The 27,793-nt window shown below is 57.0% G+C and overlaps 1 protein-coding gene across 1 annotated transcript in view; it reads left to right on the plus strand.

Annotated features, from left to right (window-relative positions):
* ITPKB (inositol-trisphosphate 3-kinase B) overlaps positions 1 to 26,527 on the plus strand; it is a 99,009-nt gene extending 72,482 nt beyond the window's left edge. Inside the window, exons 2-7 of the mRNA XM_036277455.1 lie at positions 12,646 to 12,745; positions 14,030 to 14,243; positions 18,448 to 18,652; positions 20,843 to 20,944; positions 22,746 to 22,817; positions 23,413 to 26,527. Of these exons, the coding sequence (XP_036133348.1) occupies positions 12,646 to 12,745; positions 14,030 to 14,243; positions 18,448 to 18,652; positions 20,843 to 20,944; positions 22,746 to 22,817; positions 23,413 to 23,634 (915 nt within the window). The 3' untranslated portion in view covers positions 23,635 to 26,527. The remainder of the gene's footprint in view (positions 1 to 12,645; positions 12,746 to 14,029; positions 14,244 to 18,447; positions 18,653 to 20,842; positions 20,945 to 22,745; positions 22,818 to 23,412) is intronic.
* Positions 26,528 to 27,793: the final 1,266 nt, after the last annotated feature.

Raw genomic sequence — 27,793 nt, forward strand, 5'->3', positions numbered from 1 at the left:
ACCAAAGTAAAAATAAAATCTCTGGGGAGGGAAGGGGCCTGGTGTGTGTTGCAGGGGTGGCCCCACCAGCTGGGCAGAGCCCCGGATGCCCTTTCCCAGAGGAACGGCTCGGCCTTTCTGTCCTGTGAGCTTTGTCCGTTAGGAAGCAGCTGCTGGAGGCTACCCCCACTCCCAGGGCTCTTCCCCAGCCAGCCACTCCCTGTTTCCTGCTATTGTTGGTCCCCCAGCTTCTGGTCCCAGCAGCCTTTGAGGCCCCGACAGGGTCCTGGTGTGAGAGGCTTGCTAGGCCTCTGTGTGCACCAAAGCATTTCCTATGTTTTCTGCTGCTTCCTCCCTCTTGCCTCTTTCCTCCGGTTCCTCCATTATTTTTAGTTCTGAAGCGGATGGAATCCAGGAGGGAGTTAGCTTCTAGAGCAGAGAAGGGGCATTTGCTGGGCCCTGCCCGATAGGGAGTGTTAGAGGCATTTCCATTTCAGGTGAAGGATACCTCTATTCTTGAGTAACCCAAAACAGGCTCCTTTGGCAAGAGTGGGCCCCTTTGATGCCGGCTCCTGTGAAGTTAGGAAGAGGGCAGGAGGGTGCATCTGGAACAGTCTATAATGGAAGGGCTTTCTTTGCTGGGCTGACTGACCTGAGTGAAAGGGGGATCCTCCACGCCCACATGTGTGCGTGTCAAGAGACTCCTGGGGCCAGCCAGGCGGCCCACTGTCCCGGATCCTCGGGGGCATGGAGAGAACCCCTCTGTCCTGGGGCCTCGGGGCATGGAGAGAACCCCTCTGTCCTGGAGCCCCGGGGCATGGAGAGAACCCCTCTGTCCTGGAGCCCCGGGGCATGGAGAGAACCCTTCTGTCCTGGAGCCCCGGGGCATGGAGAGAACCCCTCTGTCCTGGAGCCCCGGGGCATGGAGAGAACCCCTCTGTCCTGGAGCCCCGGGGCATGGAGAGAACCCCTCTGTTCTAGATCCTAGGGAGCATGGAGAGAACCCCTCTGTCCTGGAGCCTCGGGCATGGAGAGAACCCCTCTGTTCTAGATCCTAGGGAGCATGGAGAGAACCCCTCTGTCCTAGATCCTAGGGAGCATGGAGAGAACCCCTCTGTCCTGGAGCCTCGGGGCATGGAGAGAACCCCTCTGTCCTGGAGCCCCGGGGCATGGAGAGAACCCCTCTGTCCTGGAGCCCCGGGGCATGGAGAGAACCCCTCTGTCCTGGAGCCCCGGGGCATGGAGAGAACCCCTCTGTCCTGGAGCCCCGGGGCATGGAGAGAACCCCTCTGTTCTGGAGCCTTGGGGCATGGAGAGAACCCCTCTGTCCTGGAGCCCCGGGGGCATGGAGAGAACCCCTCTGTCCTGGAGCCCCGGGGGCATGGAGAGAACCCCTCTGTCCTGGAGCCCCGGGGCATGGAGAGAACCCCGGGCAGATGGAACTGGAAGTTCCCCTAAGTATGCCTCTCCTGCTCCCTGGAGATGTCGCTGGGAAAGCCAGGCTTGAGCAGGTGGGCACAAGGAAGTGTCCGCTGGTTCGAGGAGCTGGGACGTGGTGCTCGTGCCCTTGCTGCGTGCTGGCCCCGCAGAGTTTTCCCAGTCGGAGGCTGATAGCATTGTACACCCCCTGCGTGTCCAGCCTGGGGGGCGTGCAGCAGTGTCAGGCCAAATTTCCAGTTCTCCAGACACAAAACAACACAGAAGAGCCACAAAGCACCCCAAACCCTAACCCCCCGGGGGAGGGTCCTGGGAATGGCACGTGGCTGGACTGGTCTGCGAAGGTTTATGGGGAAGGTGGGTCCAACTCACAAATTCCAACAGGATCAGCCGGAGGGAGAGGTGGGATGTGGCTCAGTGAGACGGAGGGAGAGCACTGCAGGCAGAGCACCGGCTGAGCAGAGACCTGGGGTGGGCCCGGTGTGAGACGAGAAGGTGGCCGGCCCGCGGTTCAGAGAGGGCACCTGAGAGTGGGAAGTGAGGACAGAAAGGGGCCTGGGGCGGCCCCTGTTCCTGGTGGAGCCTCGTGCCCCCTGTGGTAGTCGAGCACTCCGTGGGGCCCTGGGCAGCCTCCTCTGGCAGGGATGCTGGCTGACAGTGGGGGAGGCAGAGTGGCCATGATGGAAGACCCCTGTGTGCAGCCTGGATGCTGCCCTTGGCCTAGAAATGGGGCCTCTAGTTGCAACAGGAAGAAGGCAGCTAATCAGGAGAGGACAGCTGGGCGGTCACTCATGGTCTTCTTGGCTTTGGCCAGAATTACTGTCAGGAGTTGACTGACCAAGGGGGCTCCCCTCAGAAACAGCCAGCCAGGCTGCCATTTTAAAACAGGAGCCTCGCCCTGGCCGGTTTGGCTCGGCAGTTAGAGCGTCCGCCTGCGGTCCGGAGAGACCCGGGTTCGGTTCCCGCTAAGGGCACGTACCTTGGTTGCAGTTTGTCCCCGGCCCTGGTTGGTCGTGCGGGTGGCAGCCACTCGATGTGTCCCTTCACGTCGATGTTTCTCACTCTCTCTCCCTTCCTCTCTCTCCCTTCCATTCTATCTGTACAAAAAATGGAAAAGTATCCTCGGGTGAGGATAAAAAAAAATAAAAAATAAAAAAAATAAAAAATAAAACAGGAGCCTCACCAGGTCCTACACGCCTGAAGCATAGCAGCCCTGTTGATCCGAGTAGGAGTGGAGAGGACACAGCACCACCCTGAGAATACAGAGCGAATTCCTGTCACACCTGCAGTGGCCAAGGTGAGGGGGAGGCCGACATTCCTCCTCCTGCCCTAGACCAGCTGTTGATTCTGAGGGAGCTCTTCACCCATCCCTCCACTAGAAAGACAGGTGGGGAGCAGCTGGGACCCAGCCGTGAACTCTGCAGAAGGTGCTCTGAGCCACCCACCTGGTGGGACCATCATGTGACAGGGCTGGGAAGGGGTGGGGACTAAACAGCACTCAGGTCTTTTTCAAAAAAACCTTTTTGCATTTGGTTTTTAGGGCAGTTTTCTTGTTTGCTGAAGGGGGCAGACCCATTTTTAGCTGGAGCTACCTGCCCTGCCAGGTCCTTGGGCTTAATTTTTCTGATCCTTGGTGGCTCGGTTTTGAAAGGCCTTTCCTCTCCCATCCAAGCCCGCAGCTCACTCTTGGGCAGCGGCGGGTTTCACCTTGGGCCGCGGCCGGGTTTCTGGCCGGGGCTGCAGGAGGAGCTCTGAGCCAGGCTCCCTACCTGCCAGGGCCTGCACCCAGCTGTGGGCACAGGAGCGCTCTGCCAGGGCTCACAGTGAACAGCGCTGGCCGCCTGCGCCTGAGAAGCGAGGCCTTGCCCCAGCGAAGGAAACAGTGATCACCAGGGAAACCCTGACTGGTGTTTTCCAAAGACCAAAAGAAGAAGGGAGAAAAAAGCATTTTTTCCAAACACGGACAACTCAGTGACTTTCGCTCAGACTCTTGCAGGAGCAGAACAAAGGCGCCGAGACAGCGCGAACCCTCCCTGGGCAGGGGCGCCTTTCATCCACTTTCAGTGCTTTGTCGGATGTGCCTTCCCTGAGTGTGTGTCCCTGAGGCCTCTGGGAGCCCACTGGGAAGGAAGGCGGGGCCGGTCCGCAGGCAGGCCTCCCATCTGAAAGGTCACTCTTTTGACAAAGCACTTGCTGTTTGTCTGAGGCTATTTTTTTAATATGTTTTTATTGATTTAAAAAAAAATTTTTTTTCTTTATTGATTTGAGAGAGGGAGAGAGGAAGGGGGAAAGAGAGAGAGATAGAAACATCGATGAGAGAGAACATCGACTGGCCACCTCCTGCATGCCCCCCACTGGGGATTTGGCCCACAACCTGGGCATGTGCCCTGACCGGGAATCGAACTGGTGACCTCTTGGTGCATGGGCCACACTGGCCGAGCTCTGAGTCTATTTTTTAACTGTGGGGAGAGGCAGATAGTCCTGGGACAGGGAGAGGGGACCCAGTTATTTTGTTGGCTGAAACAAAACCAAATCCTCCAAATTAAGTGGTGTGAAGCAGGAAGCTATGTGACCTTGGGCAACTCACTCAACATCTCTGGGCATGTTTATCATTTCCAGAGTGGAGATAACAGTTTCAGTGATGTGAGTCAGGATGCAGGAGATTCTAGCATAGTCAAATGCCTAGTAAGTAATATGTTAGGCCTTTAAACGGTGATTTCTGTGTCTCTTTCCCCCACAAGTGAAGTTATCACCATTTACATTCACACATGTGCAACAAAACAAAGCAAAGAATCCTGGCAATATTGTTGAGGAGAACCAGAGTCCAGAGATAATTTCCCTTTTCTGACATTTTTAGATTTCCCTTCATCTTCTTTTACTCTTAAAAAACAATGGAGACTTTTTACAATAAAAAAGGAAAGCGAGCCAAGTGATCAAACTATTTAAATAAAAAGGAAAGTGCTGGAGGAAAAAGTAGCAAGAGGGGAACAAGTCAGGTGGGAAGGAGGTTAAGAAGAGTATGTATGTAAACCCCCTTTATAAAATGAAATTTGTTCAGCAGTTTCCCTATTTACCCCCAAAATACTGTTCTTCATTGTGCCTAACGGAGTTCCACATAGCAAAATGGGTTATTTGAGAAACTCCTCTCCTGGCAACTTCGCTAACCTTCTGACCCAGAAGCTGGTGTGAAGACACCTGGGCCCTGGCCGACTCAGACACTCCCTGAGTCACAGGTGCCGCCCTGTGGGTTCCCAGCGGCCCTGAGCATCCAAGGGGAAGTTTTGTAAGTCATTAATCACTTAATTAGCTCATCTTCTTGCCACCCAGCAATGATCTGACCTTCTGGAAGAGCCCAGTTGGATTCTTGCCTGTCTATAATGGCTTGGAGGAGAAAATTATTTCAATTAAAAAAACAAAAACAGCCCTGCCGGTTTGGCTCAGCGGTTAGAGCGTCAGCCTGCGGTCCAGAGAGACCCGGGTTTGGTTCCCGCTAAGGGCACGTACCTCGGTTGCAGTTTGTCCCCGGCCCTGGTTGGTTGTGCGGGTGGCAGCCCCTCGATGTGTCCCTTTCACATCGATGTTTCTCTCCCTCCCGCTCTATCTGAACAAAAAATGAAAATATGTCCTCGGGTGAGGATAAAAAAACAAAAAGAAAAAACAAAAACAAAAAAACAGCCTTGGCCAGTGTGGCTCAGTGGGTTGAGCATCGTCCTGTGCCCTGAAAGTTTGCCAGTTCAATTCTCGTCAGGCGCCTACCCAGGTTGTGGGTTCGATCCCCAGTCAGGGTGGGTACAGGAGGCAACCGATCGATCTTTCTCTCTCAAATCAATGTTTCTCTCCCTCTCTCTCTCTTTCTTTCATCCTCCTCTTCCTTTGTCTCTTTAAAAAATTATTTAAAAAAACAAAACAGACACACAAGTCGAAGCAAAGTAGCATAGGTTGGCCTGTCCCGTGACAGTCTCCAGCGCCCGTATAGATACGTTACTGCCTCCTCAGTTCCCACTGTGACCCACGGGGTGGGCAGGGCACTGCCACATCATCGTGCCATGAGAACAGTAGGTAGAAAAGCAGAACCTGGGCCACCCCCTTCATGGTTCTGGAAACGAACTCCAGCGCTGTGGGCCGCCTCTCAGCTTCGAGACGGGATGTGAGACAGGATCCAGGTGGAGGGGCGGAGGGTGTCGCTTCGGCCTTACTTTGGGGGACTGTGAAACAGGGCCAGCCTGGCCCAGCCAGCGGGAAGGGGAGCAGGAGGCAGGGCCGCTGTCTGGGGGTGACAGGGATTTTGAGCAGCTGTCCACGGGAGGCCTGCTCCTGTGAGGCTGTCCAGGCATCGCTGGGGCTGACAGGACCCACCTGGAACTTGCTTCAGGAGGCTCTGACCAGGGGGCTGACATTGCCCCTCACACACCTGTCATGTGCAGCTTGGCTGACTTGGTGGCCTCCCAGGGGCACCCAGCAAGGGTTTGCCGAGTGCCCAGTGAGCCAGGTGTGCCAGGTGCTGAGGGCTCCTGGCTCAGGGGAGGCTTACACTCACCCAGGTTAGAACTGGGATGCAGGTGTGCCCAGGGCACTTTGGGATGGGCAGCTGGAGCAGAGGAAGGGTCTGGGGAAAGGCTGGGTGAGGGTGCGTGTGTCCCGTGCCTTATGGCCACTCCTGTGAGAATCCCTGGTGGAGACACTCACACCGTGGAGGCCGCTGAGGGTGGACGGGGAGAGGTAGAGCCAGAAGTTGCCTGTGGCGTCTCACAGGCCTGAGACAATGTGTGTGGTGAACTGTGTGGATGGGGGTTGGGCACCAGGCCTGCTGAACATCCTGCAGTGTGTGAAGTGGTCCTCACAGCAGAGACATCTGTCCCCAGTATCGCTCCCTTTCTCCCCCCTCTTGACCCCGAGCTACATGGAGAAGCACACGTTTGGTTTGGAGGGGCAGGTAGTGGCTGGACAGAAGACAGGAAGCAGACCCCATGGGGTACTGTGGGCTGAACTGGGGGGCTCGTCCTCCCGTGGGAGCGGCTGGGCTGGCACCCGGCTCAGACACCACTACAGGCTTCCCTCCCCTCTTAGCAGACGAGAAGGAAACCACAAGAAAGGAGAGAGCAAGGCCAGACCCTGCAGAACGTGTGAAGATGCACAGTGAGGGGAGCGCTAAAGACAGGCGACAGTCCTTGTCCCTGCTGCCAGGCCTTTCAGAGGGCTCCTGGGAGCCCCCCAAAAGGAGAGCCTCAGGTGCCTGGGGCCTCCAGCCCCCCCTGCCCCCAGCATTGAAGAGCAATGGAACAGCCCATGTATCAGCAGAGAGCCAGAGGGTCCGAAACCAGAAGGCCCTGCAGGCCCAGGGCCACCTGTCACCACCAAATGCAGGGCCGTTTCCCACCCCAGGCGGCTGGGCAGGATTCCTGGTGAGAGACCCGGGCAGTCACAGCGGGCCCTCGAAGGGGTCCCAGGCTTGGCTCATGTTCTGCCGTCCCCATCACGACATTCTCACTAAGTGCTGCACAAGGGGCACACGTTTTCATTTTGCACCAGGACTGTGTCGCAAGTTGCTGATCCTGACCGTAGCTGAAGCATTCTGTGAAGGGGGTCGCCAGAGGCCCCCTCAGCCCCCAGCCTCAGCTCTGAGTCCCTGCATCCCCTCCTTCCTCCTCCTCCTATTCATCCAGTTCTTTTGAGCTGCTTTGTAGAAGACAAAGGCTAAACTGGGGATTACTATCCTGGTTAGCCCTTTTACTTATTTAAGGCAGCATTTCCCTGCAGCCTGAGGAGAGATACCAGACCAGGACAACCAGACCGGGGATGGCATTTACCCAGGAGCCATGAGCATCACGCAAGAGGAGGCTTGGAATCTAGTTTAGATAAACACACAGCGTCAGAGACACTGCCCAGGCTTCTCCCTGGCCCAGTGGGTGGCTTCAGCCCCGAGCCTTTCAAGGGTGCCGGTCCTCCTGCCAGGGCACGTGGGTGTGGGGCCAGGCTGGCTGGCGGTGGCCGGAGAAGGCTCAGCTGGTGTTTGCCTGGTTCTGAAACTCACTTTCCCCATGACCTCAGTCATCTCAAGCATGAAGAGGGCTGGGGTTTTGTTGTTGCAAGGTTTCTTCTCCCACTACAAATCTCTCCCCACATTCTCTGAATATTTTAGCACCTGTCAAGTCAGGTACAAGGGGAGGGAACTGTCCAGGCAGCTTCAGAACACCAGGCATCTCTAGGCCACTCTGGGTCTTCAAGGAGCGCACACCCCCATCTGGCTGTTTTCTGGTTCTTTCCTCCTAAACTGTTCAGAGTGAACTGTGCATCCCAAGGATCGCAGGAGACTCCACCTCTTCCAGAATGAGGTCAGGGCTGTTTCAGCAGAAACTGCTACTCTGCACACAGGGAGAAAGCAGAGCAAAGCCAAAACTAGTGCTTATTAACCCCAAAGTGCCGTCACCTGGGGGTTTGTGTAGCTGGGTTTCCTCCAAGCCCATAAACCTGAGGTGCTATCCAAACACCTCATTCTGGTCTGCAGTCCGTGTAACCGCCCAGCACAGAATCAAAGTGAACACCATGTGTCTCCAGCCCGCCCTGTGGCCTCTTACCTGCCTGGCAGGTGATCAGCGTGGTGGTGTTTTCCTTGTCCTTGAAGTGCTCTCAAGAACATCTCAAGAGCAGAATTCTCGCCAGTCTAGAAGCCTTTACCTGGTCTGATCTGAACCTTGTGTTACCTGGTAGCTAAGTCAGAAGTGGCACCTGTCCAGCCCCAGAATAGGACATACCTGGGGTCTTGGATGGTCAGCTACAGAACATTCCCGAAACAAGGAGCCCTTGTGAACGAGGGCCCTTGCTTGCTGATAGGTTTGGCAGTTGGTGAACTGGTTTGAGGTTCCCAGTGTGAACCTGCACCTATGGGCATGGGCAGAGAGTGGAATGACTTTGGGGAAGCAACTCAACTTGGGCCTTGGAGTCTCTGTATTACAGATGAAATACTTCTATTTTTCAGCCCTGGCCAGTTTGGCTCAGCGGTTGGAGCATCGGCCTGCGGTCCGGAGAGACCCGGGTTCGGTTCCCGCTAAGGGCACGTACTTCGGTTGCAGTTTGTCCCCGGCCCTGGTTGGTCGTGCGGGTGGCAGCCACTCGATGTGTCCCTTCACGTCGATGTTTCTCTCTCTCTCTCCCTTCCTCTCTCTCCCTCCCACTCTATCTGTACAAAAAATGGAAAAATATCCTCGGGTGAGGATAAAAAAAAAAAAGAAATACTTCTATTTTTCAGACTGTTGTGAAGATTAGAGCTAGGGCCATAAAGTGTGCAGTCCAGGGCCTGTCACATAGTAAGAGTTCCTAAGTGAGAAGAGTCATTAATGCAAACACCAGGCTCAGGGCTGGCAGGCAGGCTGGCATACGTGTTACACATCTACGGAAATGAGCCCTCTCAGCCTCCAGGGAGATGTCAGCAGGGACCTCTCCGGCATATAGAGCTTTGGGGACATTCCAAAAAGGGTCAGCAGAGGGTTACCAGATGTCCCTGGTGATTGAGAGGTGATGAAAGAATAGGACCAGTGAAATGAAATCAGTTGGTGGCCACCATTGCACCATGGGAGAGGACCAAGTGCCCTTTGCCACACCATGTTCAAGGCACCTGCGGGCTGCTTTGTATGTCACGAAGCTCAGCTTGAGATGTTGGAGACCTGGGACAGTCCAATTTCAGAGAAGTGGCTGAGGCTGTTGAGAACCTCCAGGGAGAGAAAAGGTAGCGAGCCAGAGCTGAGAGAGATCAGTTCTGCATGGGATTCTTCCAGGTTGTTGGGCTACCCTCCTTTCTTGCCTTGTCACCTGTCATAGCTCTGGGGAGATGCCTGGCGTCCAATTCTGAGGACTGTGGCTTCCTCCACCAAGGGGATGCTACCTAGAGTAGGTTTGGTGCCTGAATGGGGGCTCTGGTCTCTGGGCCATCAAACAGGAAGTGGCGATCTGAAATCTGCTCTGCTTTTTGTCTCCGCTCCTGTGAGCTGGAAATGGGGAGAGTGGATTCCCCTGCAGGCTCCTTTCTCAGGCCTGGATCTGGACCTGGAAGTGCCTTTCTGTTTAATGTTTGGCAGCCACGAGGCACTGCCTGGGTGCTGCTATTTAAAAACCACGGGAAAAGCCCCTGTGTGCTGGTGCTGGCAGTGAAGTCCCCTGGTGTGCAAGCCCATCCGAGTGGAATATTCCACCGCCCTTCCGCGCAGTGTAGCCACGGGATGGAGGGCTCGCGTGGCCTCGGCCACGTGGGGCCCCTTTCATGTGGCAGAAATTCCCTTACTCCGAGCTTAGTGATGTTGAGAGGGTCTTGGATCCCATGAACTATCAGAAGACACGCCCCCCCCTCCCCCCAGCGCTCCTCTCCTTGCTGGACCCCTGATCTCCAGTCTCTGAAGTGAGGTCCAGGACCTTGAGGTTTCACAGTTTTAAGTGCCCCTGCTGGACCCAAGCCTCCCTGTGCTCATCCAGCCTCTGTTCTCTCCTGCCTCTCAGGGTCGCAGGTTGCAGGTTCCGTGTGTCTCCATGGGTCTCTGGAGGGCTGCACCCCCACAGGGTGGGCCTTAGGAATTATGGCAGCACCTTTGCTCAGCTCCCAGGAGAGCTTTAGAGACCTCTCTTCCTGAACACAGAGCTGAGACTCTTCCACAAACACCCCTTAATCTGCTAATGGCTTTACCTCCTGCTGTCGGGAATCTGTTATTCCCATTTCATGGGTAAGATGATAGTGCTTCAAGGAAGGTCAAGAACTAGTCAGTGAGGAGGGGACGGGACCAGGACTCAGGCCCAGGTGGGCCTTCTGCCCACACAACTCACTCACCTGCTCAGCCTCATGCCCCATTGCTTCCAGCTCCCCTTCTCAGCAGATCTGGTCCCAGTTACTCCAAATCCCTGTCCCAGGCCTCTGTTCCCACAAGCCACCCATCCCCCAATATCTTCTTCCCTGTCCCTGGTCTTTCCCCAACTGCCTGTTGAGTGCAGCCCCAGCCTTCCTTCAGCAGTCATCAGTCTGCACCCCCAGTCCGTGCAGGCCCCTCCCTGGCCCTGGGACACATCCCTGGGCTCTCTGTTGCCACTGTGTCTACAAATGAAGTGTGAGATGCCACACTGCAGCGGGTTACAGTGGCCCTCTCTAATCTTCCTCTGAGTGGCCATGGCTGTTGGCATATGGGAGATCATTTTCCAGAGTCCTAGAGTGTCTGTCATTCCAAGAAGTCTGGTAGACCAGCTGTCCATTCCTCAGTAGCTGGTGAAGAAACTGAGGCCTGAAGAAAGGCAGTGGGAGCTTAGCTGTTCCCTGACAGGGTGGGATGGGTTAGGGTCAGCCCTCCCCCGACCCCAGCCCTGGACCCGTCAGACCCTCATCCCCTCTGAGCTCGGTTGCGGGGACGTGACCAGCAGGTGGTGGCTGGCTGCTCACTCTTCCTCTGGACCTGTCTTAATGTCTTCCCTGTGAGACCAGCAAGCAGCTGCTTGGCTCATCTCATGTAATTAGGTTTTTCCATTGTTGCCTCAGCATTGTCTACCCTGATTGTTTATGCAGCCTTCTGGGCGCTTAGATAAGAAATACCTCGCCTTCCTTAGCCTTCTTTGGTGATCTCCATCAGAAGGATCTAGGAAAAACACCCTTGTCAGTAAAGGCCCAGCCCTTTTGTCACGTGGCCTGGCAGGGGTGTGGGGGGGCTTGCTTAAGATAGACCAGGTCCTGGCCATAGGGTGAGGCTTCTGGGACGGGGATAAAATTGCCAGGTTCAGGCCCTGGCCAGTTCGGCTCAGCGGTTAGAGCATTGGCCTGCGGTCCAGAGAGACCCGGGTTCGGTTCCCGCTAAGGGCACGTACCTCGGTTGCAGCTTGTCCCCGGCCCTGGTTGGGTCGTGTGGGTGGCAGCCACTCGATGTGCCCCTTTCACGTCAATGTTTCTCTCTCTCTTTCTCTTCCTCTCTCTCTCCCTCCCACTCTATTTGAACAAAAAATGAGAAAATGTCCTCGGGTGAGGATAAAAAAAAAAAAAAATGCCAGGTTCAGGAGGGAAGAATTCTTCTCCTTAAACAGATTTTAACTTGAAAACTTGATGACAGTCGCAGTGAATTTTGGCAAAGAGAGAAAAAACAAAGGAGGCTGATTTAACTTTGATTTAACCTTGGGCTCCAGCAGCCTCCACAGCCAGAGTCCGTGCAGGCTCCTCGGGGTGGTTGCTGGCCCCTGCAGGACAGGGAGCGGGGAGGAGCGTTGTCAGGGTCCCCGTCAGGGCAGGACCCTCCTCACCGCTTCTACAGAATTCCCAGCTTCTCCTCCCCGGCACAGAGCCTCGAGCTTCCGACCCTGGTTCTGGCTGCTCGGGGATCTGCTTTCTCAGGAACTTAGATCCTTCTCAGTTCAAGTTCTCATCACCCATGAGCTCAATGGCTCATGTGTTTGGGGCCACTTAATCTCTCTCTCCCCATAGCCCGTTTTTACTAGAGTTAACTTAGGGATATTTTTCTCTAGAGAAATATTTATTGTTGTGGGGAAGGGGATTTTTAAAAAGTAGTGGTGTCGGTGAGGGTTTGAATGCCAATGTTATCGCTTACGTCTCTGAAGCCTGAGTTCTGTAAATGACCGCACTGCCTTGCGTGCTTGTTGGGAAAAGACGGCGCTCCATGAATGTTATTGGAGAACTCCCTTTAAAATGGCTCTGCAAACCCCTCGAGGGCAGAGCTGCCTCTGTTGTTACCACGTCTGCAAATGACATGTGAACTGACACACTGCAGCCGGGTGTGAGGGCCAGGGCCTTCCTCCGAAGGCCATGCTGTTGGGATGTAGGAGGCCATCTCCACTCCTGGAGTGTCCATCCGTCAAGAAGTCTGGCGGACCAGCTGTTTCTCCCTCTCCGGAGAGATGAAGAAACTGAGGCCCTGAGAAGGGACGTGAAGGAGGGTGGTGTGGATTCGGTTGTTCCCTGACAAGGTGGCATGGGATGGGGGTCAGCCCTCGATTGAGAGCACTCTTCCCCCCTTCCTCCCACCCCCAAAACCTGTAAGACCCTCCTCCCTGAAGATCCCCTTGCTTCTGGGCATTTTGCTCAGACTTGGGAAAGCCCCCTCCGACAGAGGTAAGGCCCCGCCCAAAGCCCCTGGGCTGTGGGCATGGCCACGCTCGTCCTGTGGCCACTGGTGGTGAGTTACCCTGCTTTGAATGTATCCTAACCGGAAAGCGGTTCTTTTTCTAATGTCAAGCTTTTCGTTTGCTTGTTTCTAGAGCAAATCATGGAGGAAAATAAAAAACATGGTGCACTGGTCTCCCTTTGTCATGTCCTTCAAGAAGAAGTACCCCTGGATCCAGCTGGCAGGACACGCAGGTAGCACGGCTCTCCTGGGTCTTCTTCCCGTCAGGACTTCGGGCTCCCTGGGGAGCTACCCAGCATGTGTGGGGGGTGAGGCCTGGCCCTGGGCGCTCCCCGGGGTGGAAGTGTCCAAACAGGTTCTCTCTGAGAATTGGCCCACAGTTGCAGCCATACTTTCGAGATGTGGCCTTAATGCTGCCTTGAACATGCACACGGACAACTGCCATCCCTTCTCCAAAACACACGATTGATTCCCCCCAGTCTCTGATTCTTTCCATCCTTCTCTAGCTCTTCCAGTTTAACTCAGTAAAACAGATGAAATTGTAGACCTTATAGTCCGCCCGCCATTTGTCATCTTGGACAAAGAGGCAATGCTAACTCTTTCATTGAGTATCTACCGTGTACCCCCATTATTAGGGGTCACAACATTAATGAAAATGTAGTATCTGCCCCAAAGGAGCTCATCGGTGGCCAATTGGGGTGGAGTGCTGTATGCAGGTGGCCAGGGCACCAGGTCAGCCATGTGGACTCTAGTTTGCTTATCAGTGACAGGGGAGGAGGGACCCTGGAGCCCCAGCCCCAGAGCTGTCCAGTCCACAGGCGGGGCCCTTTGGTGTGCATTGACCTCCAGGGCATTTCAGTGGCTGCCCAGGTCTCGGCCTTCAGCACTTCAGGCCAGCACAGAGTCTGATGTTTCTTTTATAGGCCCAACCACATGGGTTCAGCCCAAGGCACTTGGATGGACACACTTCCTAAATACTCACCTGAGGGTGTGGCTCAGAAGGAGCCTGGCCAGGTGGGCCGAGCCTTGGACCCCCACTTCTCAGCCAGTTGCCTTGCCCTGGCACTGAGCCAGGTCCTATCAGGGTTTCCCCTGAGACTAGAGACCCTACCCAACAAGCAGGACTGATGGTGGAGATGGGATGGTGATAGTATGTTATACAAAGAGGAGTGAATAAGTCTTGGCACAGACCTGTCGCTTAGCCCTGCTGACACTCCTGCAGTGAGCTCTGCTGTCCCTCCACCTTCAGATGAGGAGTCAGGGGTCAGGGAAGTCGGGGAACCAGCTCAGAGTTGCAGTCAGTGTGCGGGGAACTAGGACTTGTACCCAATCCTCTTAAAGTGCTCAGCCCACAGTGGAGACCTGGGCCCACCGTCAGCCCAATGCTTAGCAAGCCCCAAAGCATCCCCGAGGGCCACGGGCACTGTCACCGAGGGGGCCGTTCTGGGCGAGGGGGTGGTGGTCAGAGTCGGGAAGACCTCGGCCCGGGACCAAGCCGCCTCTCACTTTGCTCCCAGGGAGCTTCAAGGCGGCCGCCAACGGCCGGATCCTGAAGAAGCACTGCGAGTCGGAGCAGCGCTGCCTGGACCGGCTGATGGCCGACGTGCTCAAGCCCTACGTGCCGGCCTATCACGGGGACGTGGTGAAGGACGGGGAGCGCTACAACCAGATGGACGACCTGCTCGCCGACTTCGACTCGCCTTGTGTCATGGACTGCAAGATGGGCGTCAGGTGAGCCGGGCTCCTCGGAGCACTCGCCTCGAACCACGCGTGGCCATGCGACAGGGGCACTGCGTCCAAGGCTTCCCGGAGGCCTCGTGGGACTACTGGGCCCCCATCGCCACCCTAGCCATGTCACATTATATGCAGAGGGGACTGGGACCCTGGCTTTGATCCCGATGGCTCCTCCCTTCTCCCGTGAGCTAGGGTGGGACAGGAGCCAGTCGCTGGTAAGGCCTGGCTTGGTGCTGAGTGTCCCCAGGGAGAGGGCAGAAGGAACTGCCCATCCGGTCAGGAGGGGTTGCTGGGGTAGCAACAGTGGCTTCCTGTTACGTGAGCCTCGAGGGAGAGACTGGAGCAGAGTCTCTTCTTGTTCCCCCCACACCCCACCTCGAGCCGGTAGGTAGGGAGAGAGCTGGTTGGTAGACAGGTTGCTTTGCCTAAAAAGACTTGTGTCTGCGTAAGAGTACAATGGAGAGGGGAGCCCAGCAGCCCCAGAGGCCCGCACACCCCTGGCCCACACCAACGGCTGGGGCTGAGGGTGGCCCCAGCTCGGCGCAGGGTGCTCCCGGGCCCCGGGGTAAGCACATGGCCGAAAGGGGTACTTGGGCCTGTGTGTGGCATTGGAACCCTCCCCCACCCAGACTTAGGCTCACCCTGACGTCTGTCCAGGAAAGGACCCGGAAGGGAAGGAGGGGAAGGAGACCAGGCAGGAGGAGACTGGGTGCAAGGCAAGCAGAATTGGAGGCCCTGAGACCCCACCACCCTCAGCTCTGGGCCCTGTTTTAGCTGCATGGTTTTCTGACCCCCTCCCAAACGCTGACCAGTCAATCCCAGGAGTCGCCACCTGGCTACCTCTCCTGCTGGGCCCTGGGTGGTGAAGTCCTCTGGGGCTGTCGGCCTCATGGTGTCCAGTGTGCTGTGCTCACCTGGGAGAGCCACCTGGCTGCAGGTGCCTGGACAGGATGCTGGACACTGGGCTTCCCCGTCCCCTCACCGGGCAGGCCAGACTTTAAGAAGCCCAGCTTGGACTGGGAGCTTATTTACTTTGGATGATTTAAGCAGTTTTATTTCTTATAAAAGGAGATTGAGAAAGATGAAAGAGAGTGAGAGAGAGAGAACAAGGGGGAGAAAGAGAGAGAGAGAGAAGAGAGGAGAGACAGAGGAGAGAGCGAGCGAGGCCATGAGGCCAAGCCCACCAGTTCTCCTTCTCACTCCCTGGGAGCTGGTCCTAAATTTTGACCCTGCAGGCTGATGCTGTGCTTCTTTGGCATTGAGCCCAAGGCAGGGACAGGGGGGTGGGGAGTACAGGTCCCACTGTTTGCTCTTACTGTCCCTACCTCCCTGCCTCCCTCTAGGACCTTCACCAGCTCCAGCCCACAGGGAGGTGACAGAACGTCCCTCCAGCCACCACTTGGCCACTGCTCTTCACAAGATTTATTTCTGTCCCAGGAAGTGCCCCGCCCCTTGGTGCACCAGGATGCACCCTCTCAAGGGAAAACATATAAATAAGCTGGTTGGTGTTCACTCAGACTGTGGCCAAATAAAGTACACCCTGCGGAAGGAACGTGTAGCCAGTCGGTCCTGAAAGGCTGCCCTGGGTACCTGTCTGTTCCCTGGGAGGCTGCTGGGGCAGGAACCCCCTCTGCCCAGGGCTTCCCCGTCCCCCTGCCTCCTGGAGCTTCTGCCCCACTATATCCGAGGGCTCTCAGGGACCCAGAGTGGACCAGCGAGGCTGGGACGTGTTTAACCCAGTCCTGAGCAGGGACTGGAGGCAGGAGTGGGGCGCGAGAGGAGCTTTGTGGAGAGGAAGGGGTAGGTCTCCCCAGAACTGGCACCACCACCCCAGGCTCCACCGTCTCTGCCTCAAAGATCGGCCCTTCTGTGTTCCTGAGCGCTGTGCCAGGTGCTCCTCAGGGTCTCCTTGGGACTGAGCATTGACACTGGAGGTTCAGGGACCCATCAGGGCCACACAGCCCGAGGCACCGCCCTCATCTGCCTCGGGCCTCCACCTGCGAATCCAGCCTGGGCTTCACCCTGCACTTGCCGCGGGGGCTCTGTGGGCCCGGCATCCAAGCAGCGACTGTGACATTTTCCAACTTCACTGATCCGGAACCCTTGGCCTCACAGCCTCTCCTGAGACCAGCAGTCCATAGTCACTTCCAGAGCATGGCCTGTGCCTGGCCGAGGGAGGAGGCTGAGCCCAGGGTCAGCACAGATACCAAGTCACAGGCATGTGGGTTTGAGACTCCCAGAGGTGGAAGGGCTGATGGGCAAACCCAGCCTCCAGCACAGTGGGAGCCTGTAGTGTCCTAAACGCGAGGCATCTCGGACCCCGGTTCCACGTGGACATATGCTCTACTAGTCTGGGGAGTTTTCTTAGATGTGACCCTGTAAATCTGTGTTATGTGGCCTGCCACTCAAAGTCAGGCATCTGGACCAGGGTCTGGGGAGGAGACCAGCACTGTCTCCAGCACCTCTGCCCTGTTTGAAGCTGGCTTTGTTATGTCACTTGTTGGCTCTCCACCCCCTGCCACCCCACACCCTCACCCCCACCACCATCCGAGATGGAGGTTTGACCTTCCCTGGTGCGGGCGGTGGCAGGTCGCAGGGCAGCATGGGTCATTCCCCACTGGACCTGTGGTGCCCCTGTCCAGCCGGCGCCGCTTGTGGGCATCTCTGCCCATCCCCCACCCCCCCACCCCCCCAGAGGGTGAGCAACCCTGCCCAGATTGAGTGCAGTGGCCCTTTTTGGAAAAAGCCCTGCATGAAGAGGGATTTGACATCGAGGCTTGCTTCCTGTTTAAGGAGCTACTGAGAGCTCTTTGCAGAAGTGCGGCCGCCCACCACTCTGCAGGCCCGGCAGGAGTCCCTCTCCCAGCTGCCCTGCACACGCAGACCTGCACACGTGCTCCGCGCAGACCTGCACGTGTGCTCCGCGCAGACCTGCACGCGTGCTCCGCGCAGACCTGCACGCGTGCTCCGCGCAGACGCATCCTGCCTCGCGCGTCCGCCTGAATCCTGAATTGTCAGCACCGCTGTGGCTCTGCATGCACAGTAGTGAGCACGCGTGTGGGTGTGGGCACAGGCGTGTGTGCAGGTGCGCAGCCAGGGCTGACCAGGCCCTTTCCACTCTCCATCACTCCCCGGAAGGTCCTAAATGACTAGGCCCAAGTTCACACCCAAGGATTTGGGTTTTTCAGTTGATACAGTGATTTATGAAAACCTGTCTTTTAAAGATGTCATGAATTTGACATTCAGTCTGTTCTGGGTCCCAAACCAACAGCTTGGAGACGAGGGGTGGGGGCCATGGAGCAAGGCCCCCGGACAGACAGGGGAGAGCAAGGACCTGGCCTGTTTTCACAACAGGCTGCCTGTGGGCAGCTCCCACCCACGCAGGGCCAGGGAACAAAACTTCCCTCTACTGCAAGTCACGCTGCACATTTCTGTCTCGTGGAGGGTCACGGGCAGCAGCTCAGCCCACAATGTGACAGGGGAGGAGGGAGGTTAAAAGGGGGCGGGGAAGAGGGCTGCATGGGTGAAGAGCTGCAAAGGATGGGGTGAGGGAGACAGCCAGGGCCAGGGGTTCAGCCTCAGGCTGCTTAAATCCTGTACTGTCCCTGCTCCTGATACCCCACCAGTGTCCGGAAACCCCCTCCAGGTCATCCGCAGGCCCAGCCTGCTTGTGCGGAGGGCAGGACAGTGAACCATTCAGTTGGACACATTTTTCTCTGGCTTTTCAGGCTGGGGGCGTGGGGAGTCGTGGGCTGGGCTGGGGCCTGGTATCCACGTGGCAGGATGAGCCGGGGCAGCCCTGCCACAGACCAGAGGCCGTGGAGCCCCCCTCCTGCCATGGGCATCTCCCTCCAGCCCGTGGCCCCGTGAGAGGCCACCTTCTGGCCTGACCTGTGTACTCTGGAGAGAGCCAGTCAATCATGTAAGGGCCTGCTCAGCCCTTCAGCCGGCCAGGGAATGGGGAGGTGGGTAGGACGGGGGTACAATGAGCCCTTCGACCCACACAGATACTGGCTTCAGAAGCACTTGCTTTGGGGAAGGGTCCCAGGCAGCTGAGCAGGGACAACTGGGGCCCTGAGAGGACCCTGCCCTTGGCCCGCTGGTGCCCTGGCAGAGGGCCAACCGATGAGGGAAGGAGGCAGGTTGCTAGGCGGCTGTTGCAGCCACGGCCCTCACGTGCCCTCCTGTCCGTCCCATGCAGGACCTACCTGGAAGAGGAGCTCACCAAGGCCCGGAAGAAGCCCAGCCTCCGGAAGGACATGTACCAGAAGATGATCGAGGTGGACCCCGAGGCCCCGACTGAGGAGGAGAAAGCCCAGCGTGCTGTGACCAAGCCGCGGTACATGCAATGGAGGGAGACCATCAGCTCCACGGCCACCCTGGGGTTCAGGATTGAGGGCATCAAGGTAAGGCCAGCCAGCTGCCACCTGAGGCTGCCTGGGTACAGAAGGGATGGGGGCTTGTTCTCCACCGGGGGTCTGTAAGCTTCTCCACACATTTGGAGAAATTGTCCTATTCCTCAGTCTGGGGACGGGCGGGACAGCCACGTAGGGGGCCGGGGCCTTGGAGTAGGCATGGCTACTCCTGCGAAGGACTGTTCTTAGCCCAGACTATACAGGGCACTGAGAACCTCCCTGGGAGCCACATTATGGGATGCCAGGGAGGGGAGCTGGCCCCTTCTATCCATGGCCCAAAAACTGGGGACTGGCGGAGATGCAGGCCAGGGAAGGAGCGCACTGGCCACCTTTGACATCCAGGCTGTGACCCTTGCTCTGCCCGGACAGGCAGGACCAAGCACTGGTCCTCTATGTCCCCAAGTAGCGCTGGTGAGGCTGCACTGAAGCATCCCTCAAACTTAGGGCCACCCCATTCTCTCTTCTCCCCTCTTCCATCTGCCCCAAAGGACCTCAGAATGTTCTCCCTGTATCCACCTCCCCCGCTGTGAGATTTGAAGAGCCAGCTCAGACACGCACTCATCCCCAGGAGCAGGGCCGCGGGACACCAGGCCCCTCGGTCTCAGGCAGCCGTTCCTGCAGTGGGGGGTGGTCCCCGCGGTGTTCTTGGGTTCTGTGCCTGTTCATTCGTCCTTGGCACTCACTGTCCAGCCACAGAGCCAGGGCTGGGCGGCTAGGAGCCCTGCTCGGGCACGCGGAAGCCAGGGCAGGCTCCGCAGCCTCACTCAGATGGCATTTAGGTGTAAGGTTCTGCAGTTGGCGGTGGTGAGCCCGGGAAAGTGTTCGCCTTCCCCCGGGCCAGCTGCTCTGCCAGCTCCGGGCTGAGAAAGCCATCGGCCCCGCCCCGTCTCCCAAAACCAGCCTTTCTCGTTCACATCCAGCCCTCAGACTCTTCGAACTACTCGCTCACCCTCCTCGTCATGCTCATTTTCCTTCATCTGTTGAAACAACCCACCTTTCCCTCCACTTCTCGCTCTCAAGCTGATGTTCTTGTCTCTGCCCCTTGTTCTGCTGTGGAAACAGCCAGCAGCCGGCTTCTGGGGCGGAGGCCACCACCTCTGAGAGCAGCCAGTCTCCGCCAGAGGTCCACTCCGTTCGGCCCAGGCGATGCCCTGCAGGGGCTCGGTGGGCAAGGCTCAGCCGGGGTGTGAGGTCCACCCCGCGTGCACCCCGGGTCTGCCCACGGCCAGGCCCGCCTGCACTGACAGGCGGCCACGGGGCTGTCACCACCCTCCTCGCTGGTGGTACACAAGGCCTTGTGGGGCTCCTGGAGGAGCCATCCTTTCTCACCCTTGGTCCTAAAGGACTGATTTCCTCCTAAAAGAGGTAAATTCCACGTGCTGCCCTGGAACAGCCTTGACTAAGAAAATGGAGCTGGCTCACGCGCAGGGGGACCAGGGAGCGGAGGTGGGCAGAAAGTATTAGTTCTTGGCTTTCAGGGATCCTACAATAAAATAAATTATAAGGGGAATAGAGTCCGGCCGGAGTGGCTCAGTGGTTGAGCGTCAACCCATGCACCAAGAGGTCGCTGGTTCGATTCCCGGTCAGGGCACATGCCCAGGTTGTGGGCCAAATCCTCAGTGTGGGGCATCCAGGAGGCGGCCAGTCGATGTTCTCTCTCTTCTGTGTTTCTATCTCTCTCCCTCTCACTTCCTCTTTCTCTCAAATCAATTTTAAAAAGGGAAAAAAAATGGTAAGGGGAATAGAGCTGAACTTGGGGTAAGGAGTGTTTCTCTCTCCTGGTCAGGGAGGGAGGGTGCCTCTGGATGGCAGGGACCTCCTGGCACCTGGGTTCTGGGGCCAGGCCCCAGGGGAAGCCAAGGGCTGTGCATCTCCTTCAGCCCCTGCTGCTCACATGCTTCACCCCCACATGCTTGACCCAAGGGGCCCTCACACCTCTTAGCCTTTCCTGACGCTCTGCACGCCGCCTGGGATGCTGAGTCCACCCTCCCAGGGCCCCAGACAGGCTTCCCTTTGTAGTGCTGCCCGATTAACCACCCCGTGCTGGCCGTGCCTGCGCAGGGACACCTCACTGCCCAGGGGTCAGACCTGGGCTCAGAGCGGCTTTCTCCGCCCCCTGGGTGGATGAGGGAGTGCCTGCCCCCAAGCCCTCTGCTGACCCCCCTGGATTCTCCTTCTCAGAAGGAAGACGGCTCTGTGAACCGGGACTTCAAGAAGACCAAGACGCGGGAGCAGGTCACGGAGGCCTTCAGAGAATTCACTAAAGGAAACCGGAACATCCTGGTGAGTGAGGGCGCCCGAGAGTGAGCCGGGGTCGGGGCCTCAGGCAGGACGGCGGTGCCCACGCTGGAAAGTGTGCCCGGCCCCACACGGAGGCCAGCCCCAGCAGCAGTGGCCACGGTGCCCGCCTAAAACCCTGGTCGCAAACTTTTTATTTATTTTTTCTGTATCGATTTTAGAGAGAGAGGAAGGGAGAGGGAGAGAGAGATAGAAACATCGATGAGAGAGAACATCGATTGGCCGCCTCCTGCACGCCCCCCACTGGGGATCTGGCCCACAACCTGGGCATGTGCCCTGACTGGGAATCGGACCAGTGACCTCTTGGTGCGTGAGTCGACGCTCAACCACTGAGCTATATCGGCCGGGCGCCCCAAACTTTTGCTTGGAAGGTGAAGAGGAAGGTCACGTGGTGCAGCCCCTTCTGCGGGTGGACAGGAAAGCGTGGCGAACACTCATTCTTTCCCTTCGCCGTGAGCCTCACGGCTCCCGAGAGCGTTTTCCATCCTCGTAAGAGCAATCCTTTCCATCACTGGGTTTCCTTACCACCCACTGCCTGCCAAGAACTGTGCCAAGTGCTCATCCAATTCCCATAGCAGCCTCCGGGACGGGCAGACATTCTTGTCCCCGTTCCACAGATGAGCAAACAGAGGTCAAGGACACAGCCAGGACAGGGATGGAGCCAGGATCCACTCAGATGGGCGGGCGGCCTGCTGGTCCCTGCACACCTGATCCTCCCAGGCCTGGCTGGGCCTCTCTCAGGCCTGCGTCTCAGGGAAGTGTGCCTGGGGGGAGTCACTGTTCCCTCCCTGGGAAGAACCTGCCAGCTGTTGCTGAGCCTGGAGGTGTGGGTGGCAGAAGCTCACGACACAGCGCCTTCCTTCACACTGCAGCAGAGGTGGGCTGGGATCAGGACCCCGACCCTCCCGGTGGAGGCAGGATGTGTCGTACCTCTGCATCCCGGGGGCAGGGTGCCTGCGACAGTCAGAGACCCAGGCACACTGGGGATGTGGGCACAGAGAGAGGCAACCTTTTCTCCGAGGAGACTCAGCACCACTGGAACTGGGGACTCCCCTCCCCTCTTCCTTTTCTACTGGGAAGACTTCCCTTGGCCCCTGGCCAGGGCTGAGACTTCAGTCATGGGGTACAACCCCGGCTCTTCCAAAGCCTGAGCCTCTGGGTGCCGGGCCACCCGCTCCTCTGCAAAGCCTGCTCAGAACATGTGCTTCCTGTGCCCCGATGAGAGGGGTTTATTCTTGGTGCTGAGCTCCAGGCTGGCACTGCTGCAGAGGGGCACTGAGGGGCCTTGTGCGCCTGTGTGCACCAGGCTTCCCCAGCGGTCCCCAGGGGAGGCGGGCACCCCCAGGGCCAGCAGTCAGCCCGGGTGTGGAGGGCTCGGTGGAGAGGCCCCTGGCAGAGATATTTGTGGCTTTCTCACTTACTCTGTCCTTTCAAAAGTCACTGAAGTTTGTATTCAGGAAGATACCATGGCAACCGGGCTCCTAGGATGCTGCCCGCCTCTACGCTGCATTCCAGAATGAACTTAACCCTTTGTGAGGAGCGCCTGGAGGCTGCGCGGGTGCTTGGGAACTGTCCCCCCAGCCCCCCCTGCTCACGGAGCAGTGCAGACAGGGAAGCATAGGACCAGGAGCCCAGCACCCTGCCTGCTCTGGGCCTCAGTTGCTTACATAGTCAGGGTGTAAGGTCCCTCCCCCTGACACTTAGTGACTCTAATGGGCCAAATGGAGCTTAAAATCCACCCATCAGTCCCAAGTGTTTAAAAATCTGGTGACCTTTCTATTCCCAGATTGCCTACCGAGACCGGCTGAAGGACATTCGGGCCACGCTAGAAGTTTCTCCTTTCTTCAAGGGCCATGAGGTAGGTATTGATTGGGCTGTTGCCATGGACAGAGAGCTGTGCTCCGTGTAGCTGGCCATGACCTTTGGGCCTGCCACCTGAGTTGTGAGCACTCCTCCCTCGCCAACAGATCTGCTTCCTCCGAAAACCCAAGGGGCGTTTTCAGGGCGACAGCAGCGGGAGGCAGTCCACTCGGGGCTGGGCCCTGGGCCCTGGGCCCCTTGCCTCATGCAGGAAACACATCATAACCGCGTCTGTGCCAGGAGCCCTGGGCTGACCACTCAGGACTGTCCTGCCTGAGATCGGCTGTGGTCTGAAATAGTGGATAGTGTGCAGGCTGGAGTGGGTGGGGGGCGGCAGTCTGCCACTGGGGACTTCCTGCCACTGCCCACACAGAAGGCTGACTGCTGTTCTGGACTCCGATGTCCTCTGCACCCCCCGTGGCCACCCTCCACAGGCTCTGCTGCCCAGGGAAGAATGGGGTCAGAGTTGTAGGCTCCGGGTCTCACCTGAGCGACCTCTCCCCATTTCACTCAAGCCTCAGGAGCCAGGTTGCAGTGTGGGGGGCAGGGCAGGGGCTCTGGGATCCCCTGCTCACCCCCCTGGTCCCCTGCAGGTCATCGGCAGCTCGCTCCTCTTCATCCACGACAAGAAGGAACAGGCCAAGGTGTGGATGATCGACTTCGGGAAAACCACACCCCTGCCGGAGGGCCAGACCCTGAAGCATGACATCCCCTGGCAGGAAGGGAACCGGGAGGATGGCTACCTCTCGGGACTGAACAACCTCATCGACATCCTGACGGAAATGTGCCCTGGCCCAGGTGCCCCTCTCGCCTGAGGCAACCTGGTGCCCACCTCACTGCGCTCCTGGCCTCTGTCCTCCCCCTTTCCTTCCCTTCTTAATTTTTCTTTCACTTCTACCTGGGTGCAAGCCCCAGAACTGACCCTCCCAAACTGCACTACAAGACACTTTGTAGAAGAGGAGACGAGATTTTCTAGATACTTTCCTAATTGAAGGGCTTGGGCACTGGGGCTTCCACTTATTTCTGTAAATAGGATCTTTCTGGAAGAGTGATGCCCAAGCCAGACTCTGCTGCCTGCGGGAGAGGTCAGTTGGTTTAGATCTGGGTGGAGGCTCAGGTGGCCCAGGGGTCCTGCCCCCTTTTCTGGGTGGGTTACCTGTGTGGGCTTGCTGCCTCCTGGTGGCCAGTGCCAGTAGTGCCACGGCCCAGCATAGCCGTTTCCACCCCATCCTTCTAGCCTGGCAGGGGCTGTAAGAGCCCATGTTTCAGCTGGTGACCGGTGCCAGGCTTTCTCACGGTTGAGGCACAGAATCCCTGGGAACCGCATATCGGCCATGAGTAAAGCACCTTTTGATTATCAGCCCAGGGGGTCCAGGACGTGTGGTGGCTTTTATAGGCCCTTTACGGGCTGATGAAATCCACCTTTGGGCCAGACCCAGGAGCCAGCAGTCCTGAGCCGACTGGGCTGTGCTCTCTGATGTTGGCCTCCCCCATTGGGGGCAGGCAGGAGCTGTGTTCTTCCATCCGTGATTATCACCCACGAATTCAGAGGGTCTCTGCAACCCGAGCTTCCTGGGCTGCACTTGACCCCCAGAGCCACTGTGCCCCCCCCCCCCCCCCCCGCTGTGACAATGCCAAGGGCTGCACGGGAGTGGCCAGGGCACAGGCAGTCTCTAGGGAAGAAAGCCAGAACCTGCGTGGGACACTCCTCTCTCCCACTCCCTGGTGACACTCAGTTGCCCTGCCTGCACCCTGGGGGCTCTCTCATGACGTCCAGCGTCCCCAGCAGCTACAGGCGGGACTTCGGGCCAGCCCTGGGCAGGGAGGAAGCAGGAGGAAGCTGGCTTCCTGGCATCAGCTCTTTTCCCCTGAAATAAGTTATGGCCTGAAGGGTTTAGCCCCTTGCTTCCCAAGGTGGTGTGGGCAGTTTCCGGGGTAGGTGGTGGGTGCCAGGGCGTGCTCCGGGCATCTCGTCCTGGAGTCTCTAGGTTGCTTGAAGATTCGTGGGGAACCAGTTGTAAGCCTTATTCTCATTGCGAAGCAAGTAAGTCTATATTATGGAGAAGAATGTAAAATTTGCATGACTTTCAAAGACAGAATTCCAGCTATGGCTATGTGGAGCTGTGCCCCCAGGTGTCCCCCCTTGTCAGAGAGTCAGGGGCCAGGCCAGCAGACACTGGGACCAGTTGCTCCACGGGGATCTGTTTTCAGGGATACAGTGGAGACAGTGTGTGCCCAGGTGTGTGTACCTGTAAGGACCAATCCAGAGGGAGGGCTTCCTGGGCCACCCCCTTCACCCCAGGGTCTCTGGGGGAACTGTCAACTTGCCCATGTGACACATTTCCCCTTTCATGCTTCATGAGTGACAGTTGATGGGGGTGAAGGGTGGGACACGAGGATATATAAGTTCAGATTTTTTAAAAGGAAATCATTTTTCAACTTCCTGGCTCTTGTTCAAAACAGTGGTGAGCTCCTGTGTGGGCTGACTTGCTAAAGGTCACACCCCAGCCCCTGGGGAGCACGAGAGACCTTGTGACGACATGTGATCCTGGCGGGCAGGAGCATGGGAGCTGTCTCCACTTGGTGAGAGGGACCCGGTGGTCTGCCTGCAGCTCCCTGCAGAAGGGACATCATTCAGTTAGACGTCAAGGTTCTGCAGCTGTGGGCTGGCCAGGAGTCACCCTCCTCCTGTGTATGAAAAGTTTGCTAAAGCACATGATGCTATGAACAAAACAGGGACCAGCTTCACCTACTAAGAGAACAAACAAGCACTTTAAGCAGGCACCAGTTGTTTGCAAATGATGTGCTAATAAGCAAAGGATTTGTTTATTAAAGGAGACCCATTGGGGCCTCTTACTGGCAATTCTTTGCTTTGGGTCACATTTATATGTGAAAGTGGCATCTTTTTAGGGTTATTCTATTACTTAGGGGCCCGGGGGTTTTGTATTTACTGTGTTAGTTTCCTTCTTCCATACCTACTCTCTCAACCCTCTTTCCCCTTTGACCTCCCACCCCCTTGTATGGATCCTGGAATGGAATTTTCCAGAACCCCTGCCCAGGCTGTCTGAAAAGCCTACCCCACCCAGCCCCAGTCCAGGCGGGGACTCCTAGGGTCCTGGGCATGCAGGTGCCAGGAGGGTGGGTGTCCTTCCTGCCCTGTCCTTGACCCCCTCCCCGCCCCCGCCGGCATTCTTGGTGTTCAGCACTGCTTAGCCTTCGGAGAAGGTCTTCTCAACTGCTCGTCCCAGACTTGCCTTTAGTGTCATGTAAGAAGTTTTTAAGTTATATTTATTTTGTTGGGTTTTTTTAATTGCACAAAACACTAAGACTGAGAGGCTGGATTCTGTTTCTCCTCTGAAGCTCTGCCTTCTTTCTGAACCTCCTGGAAAGAGCCTGGATGCAGCCCTGGTGCCCCCCTCCCCCATGGTCTCTTTCCTCCATTAGCTGTATTTAGCTTTGAGTTTCTCTGCATCCATCCAGTCAACCCTTGTGTGTACATAACCCAGGTCCTCCTCGGGAAGGAGCAGAGTGTTCACCCTGAGCCAGTGCCTTTTCTGGAGGAGAAGATTCCCAGAGGGATTTCCTGCCTTCTGCACCCCTCTCCCCACGCCACCTTGGAGAAAACTGAACTGTTACAAACCCCGAACAGTGCCTGTCAGACCGACTGCAGACGCTCTGTACCTTCCTGAATAAAGGCCTTGGAGACCACGGTGCTGTCTGCAGTGTGGTCCTTCTACCCCCAGCCCTGGGGAAGTGGCTCCGGGGTAGGAGTTGGGGGGGGGGGGTGGACTCTGGAAGCTGGAGGATTAAGTTGAGGCTGTGATGATATTCCGGGGAATGGGGTCAGATTGGATAACATTTTAATCTGCAAAGGATTTAAAACACTCTTCAAAGCAGGTCTTTTCTACCTTCTCCACGAAACCTTTACATAGTAGATCATGGACACTGAACAACCACAAAGTGCTTCCCCAGGCAGGGGGAGCCCTGGGGCGGCCTCTGGGGGGCTCATATTTGTGGTATCCTTGTATCCCCATATCAGCTTGATGAGCAAGGAAGGCTGTGTCGTCTCCATTTTACAGGAAACTGAGGCTTCGAAAGGTCAAACACTTGACCTGGGTAACAAACGGGAAGCAGGGATTTGGATCCAGAAATCGCCTGGTTTCTAAATTTATTTTAAAATAAATTATTTTTCCTTTATTGGTTTGAGAGAGAGAGAGAGAAACACCGATGAGAGAGAACATCAATGGGCTGCCTCCTGCATGCCCCCCACTGGGGATCAGGCCCACAACCTGGGCATGTGCCCTGACCAGGAATCGAACCGGCGACCTCTTGGTGCAGGGGTCGACGCTCAACCACTGAGCCACACCAGCCGGGTCCGCCTGGTTTCTAAGCCAGTTCTGTCTGCCTCCCTACCTGGGGAGCGTGTGGAGGGCACAGAGCTCGTGTCATCTTTGCCCAGGTCCGAGGCACCAAGCACTGGGCTTGGTACCAAGCGGCTTCCCAGCGAGGGTTTGGCACCCTAATGACGGGCATCTGGCTGAGCTGGCAGGGAGAGTGGTTGAAAGTAGGAGCCCCTGGAGCACATCAAAGACCTACCGGGACCACCGCCGCTTCCCTTCAGGCCCCTCCCAGCTCTGCACGGTTGGGGGCTTCATTTTCAGAACTCCGTATTTGGGGCGGGGTGCATCTTTTATCATTTTGAAAAGTTACAGGAAAGCCCCAAGGCCTTGGCACCTTCTGTTCCTTCTGCCTGGGACGTTCCCCCCAAGTTATCACATGGTAACTATGGGAACTTCAGACTCTCCCATCTGTACCTTATTCCTGTCGGTGCCCCAGCAACTGGCTCTGTGGGATCCCACCAAATGTACCCAGGTTCGCTCAGATCCACCCAGGCTCGTGCCTGTGTAACCTTGAAGTCGGGGGCATTTAGTCCCCCACGGTATAAACCCTGCAGACAAGAACAGGTTGGTAGGT

Source organism: Molossus molossus, unplaced genomic scaffold (assembly GCF_014108415.1).
Source record: "Molossus molossus isolate mMolMol1 unplaced genomic scaffold, mMolMol1.p scaffold_m16_p_23, whole genome shotgun sequence".
Classification (NCBI taxonomy): domain Eukaryota; kingdom Metazoa; phylum Chordata; class Mammalia; order Chiroptera; family Molossidae; genus Molossus; species Molossus molossus.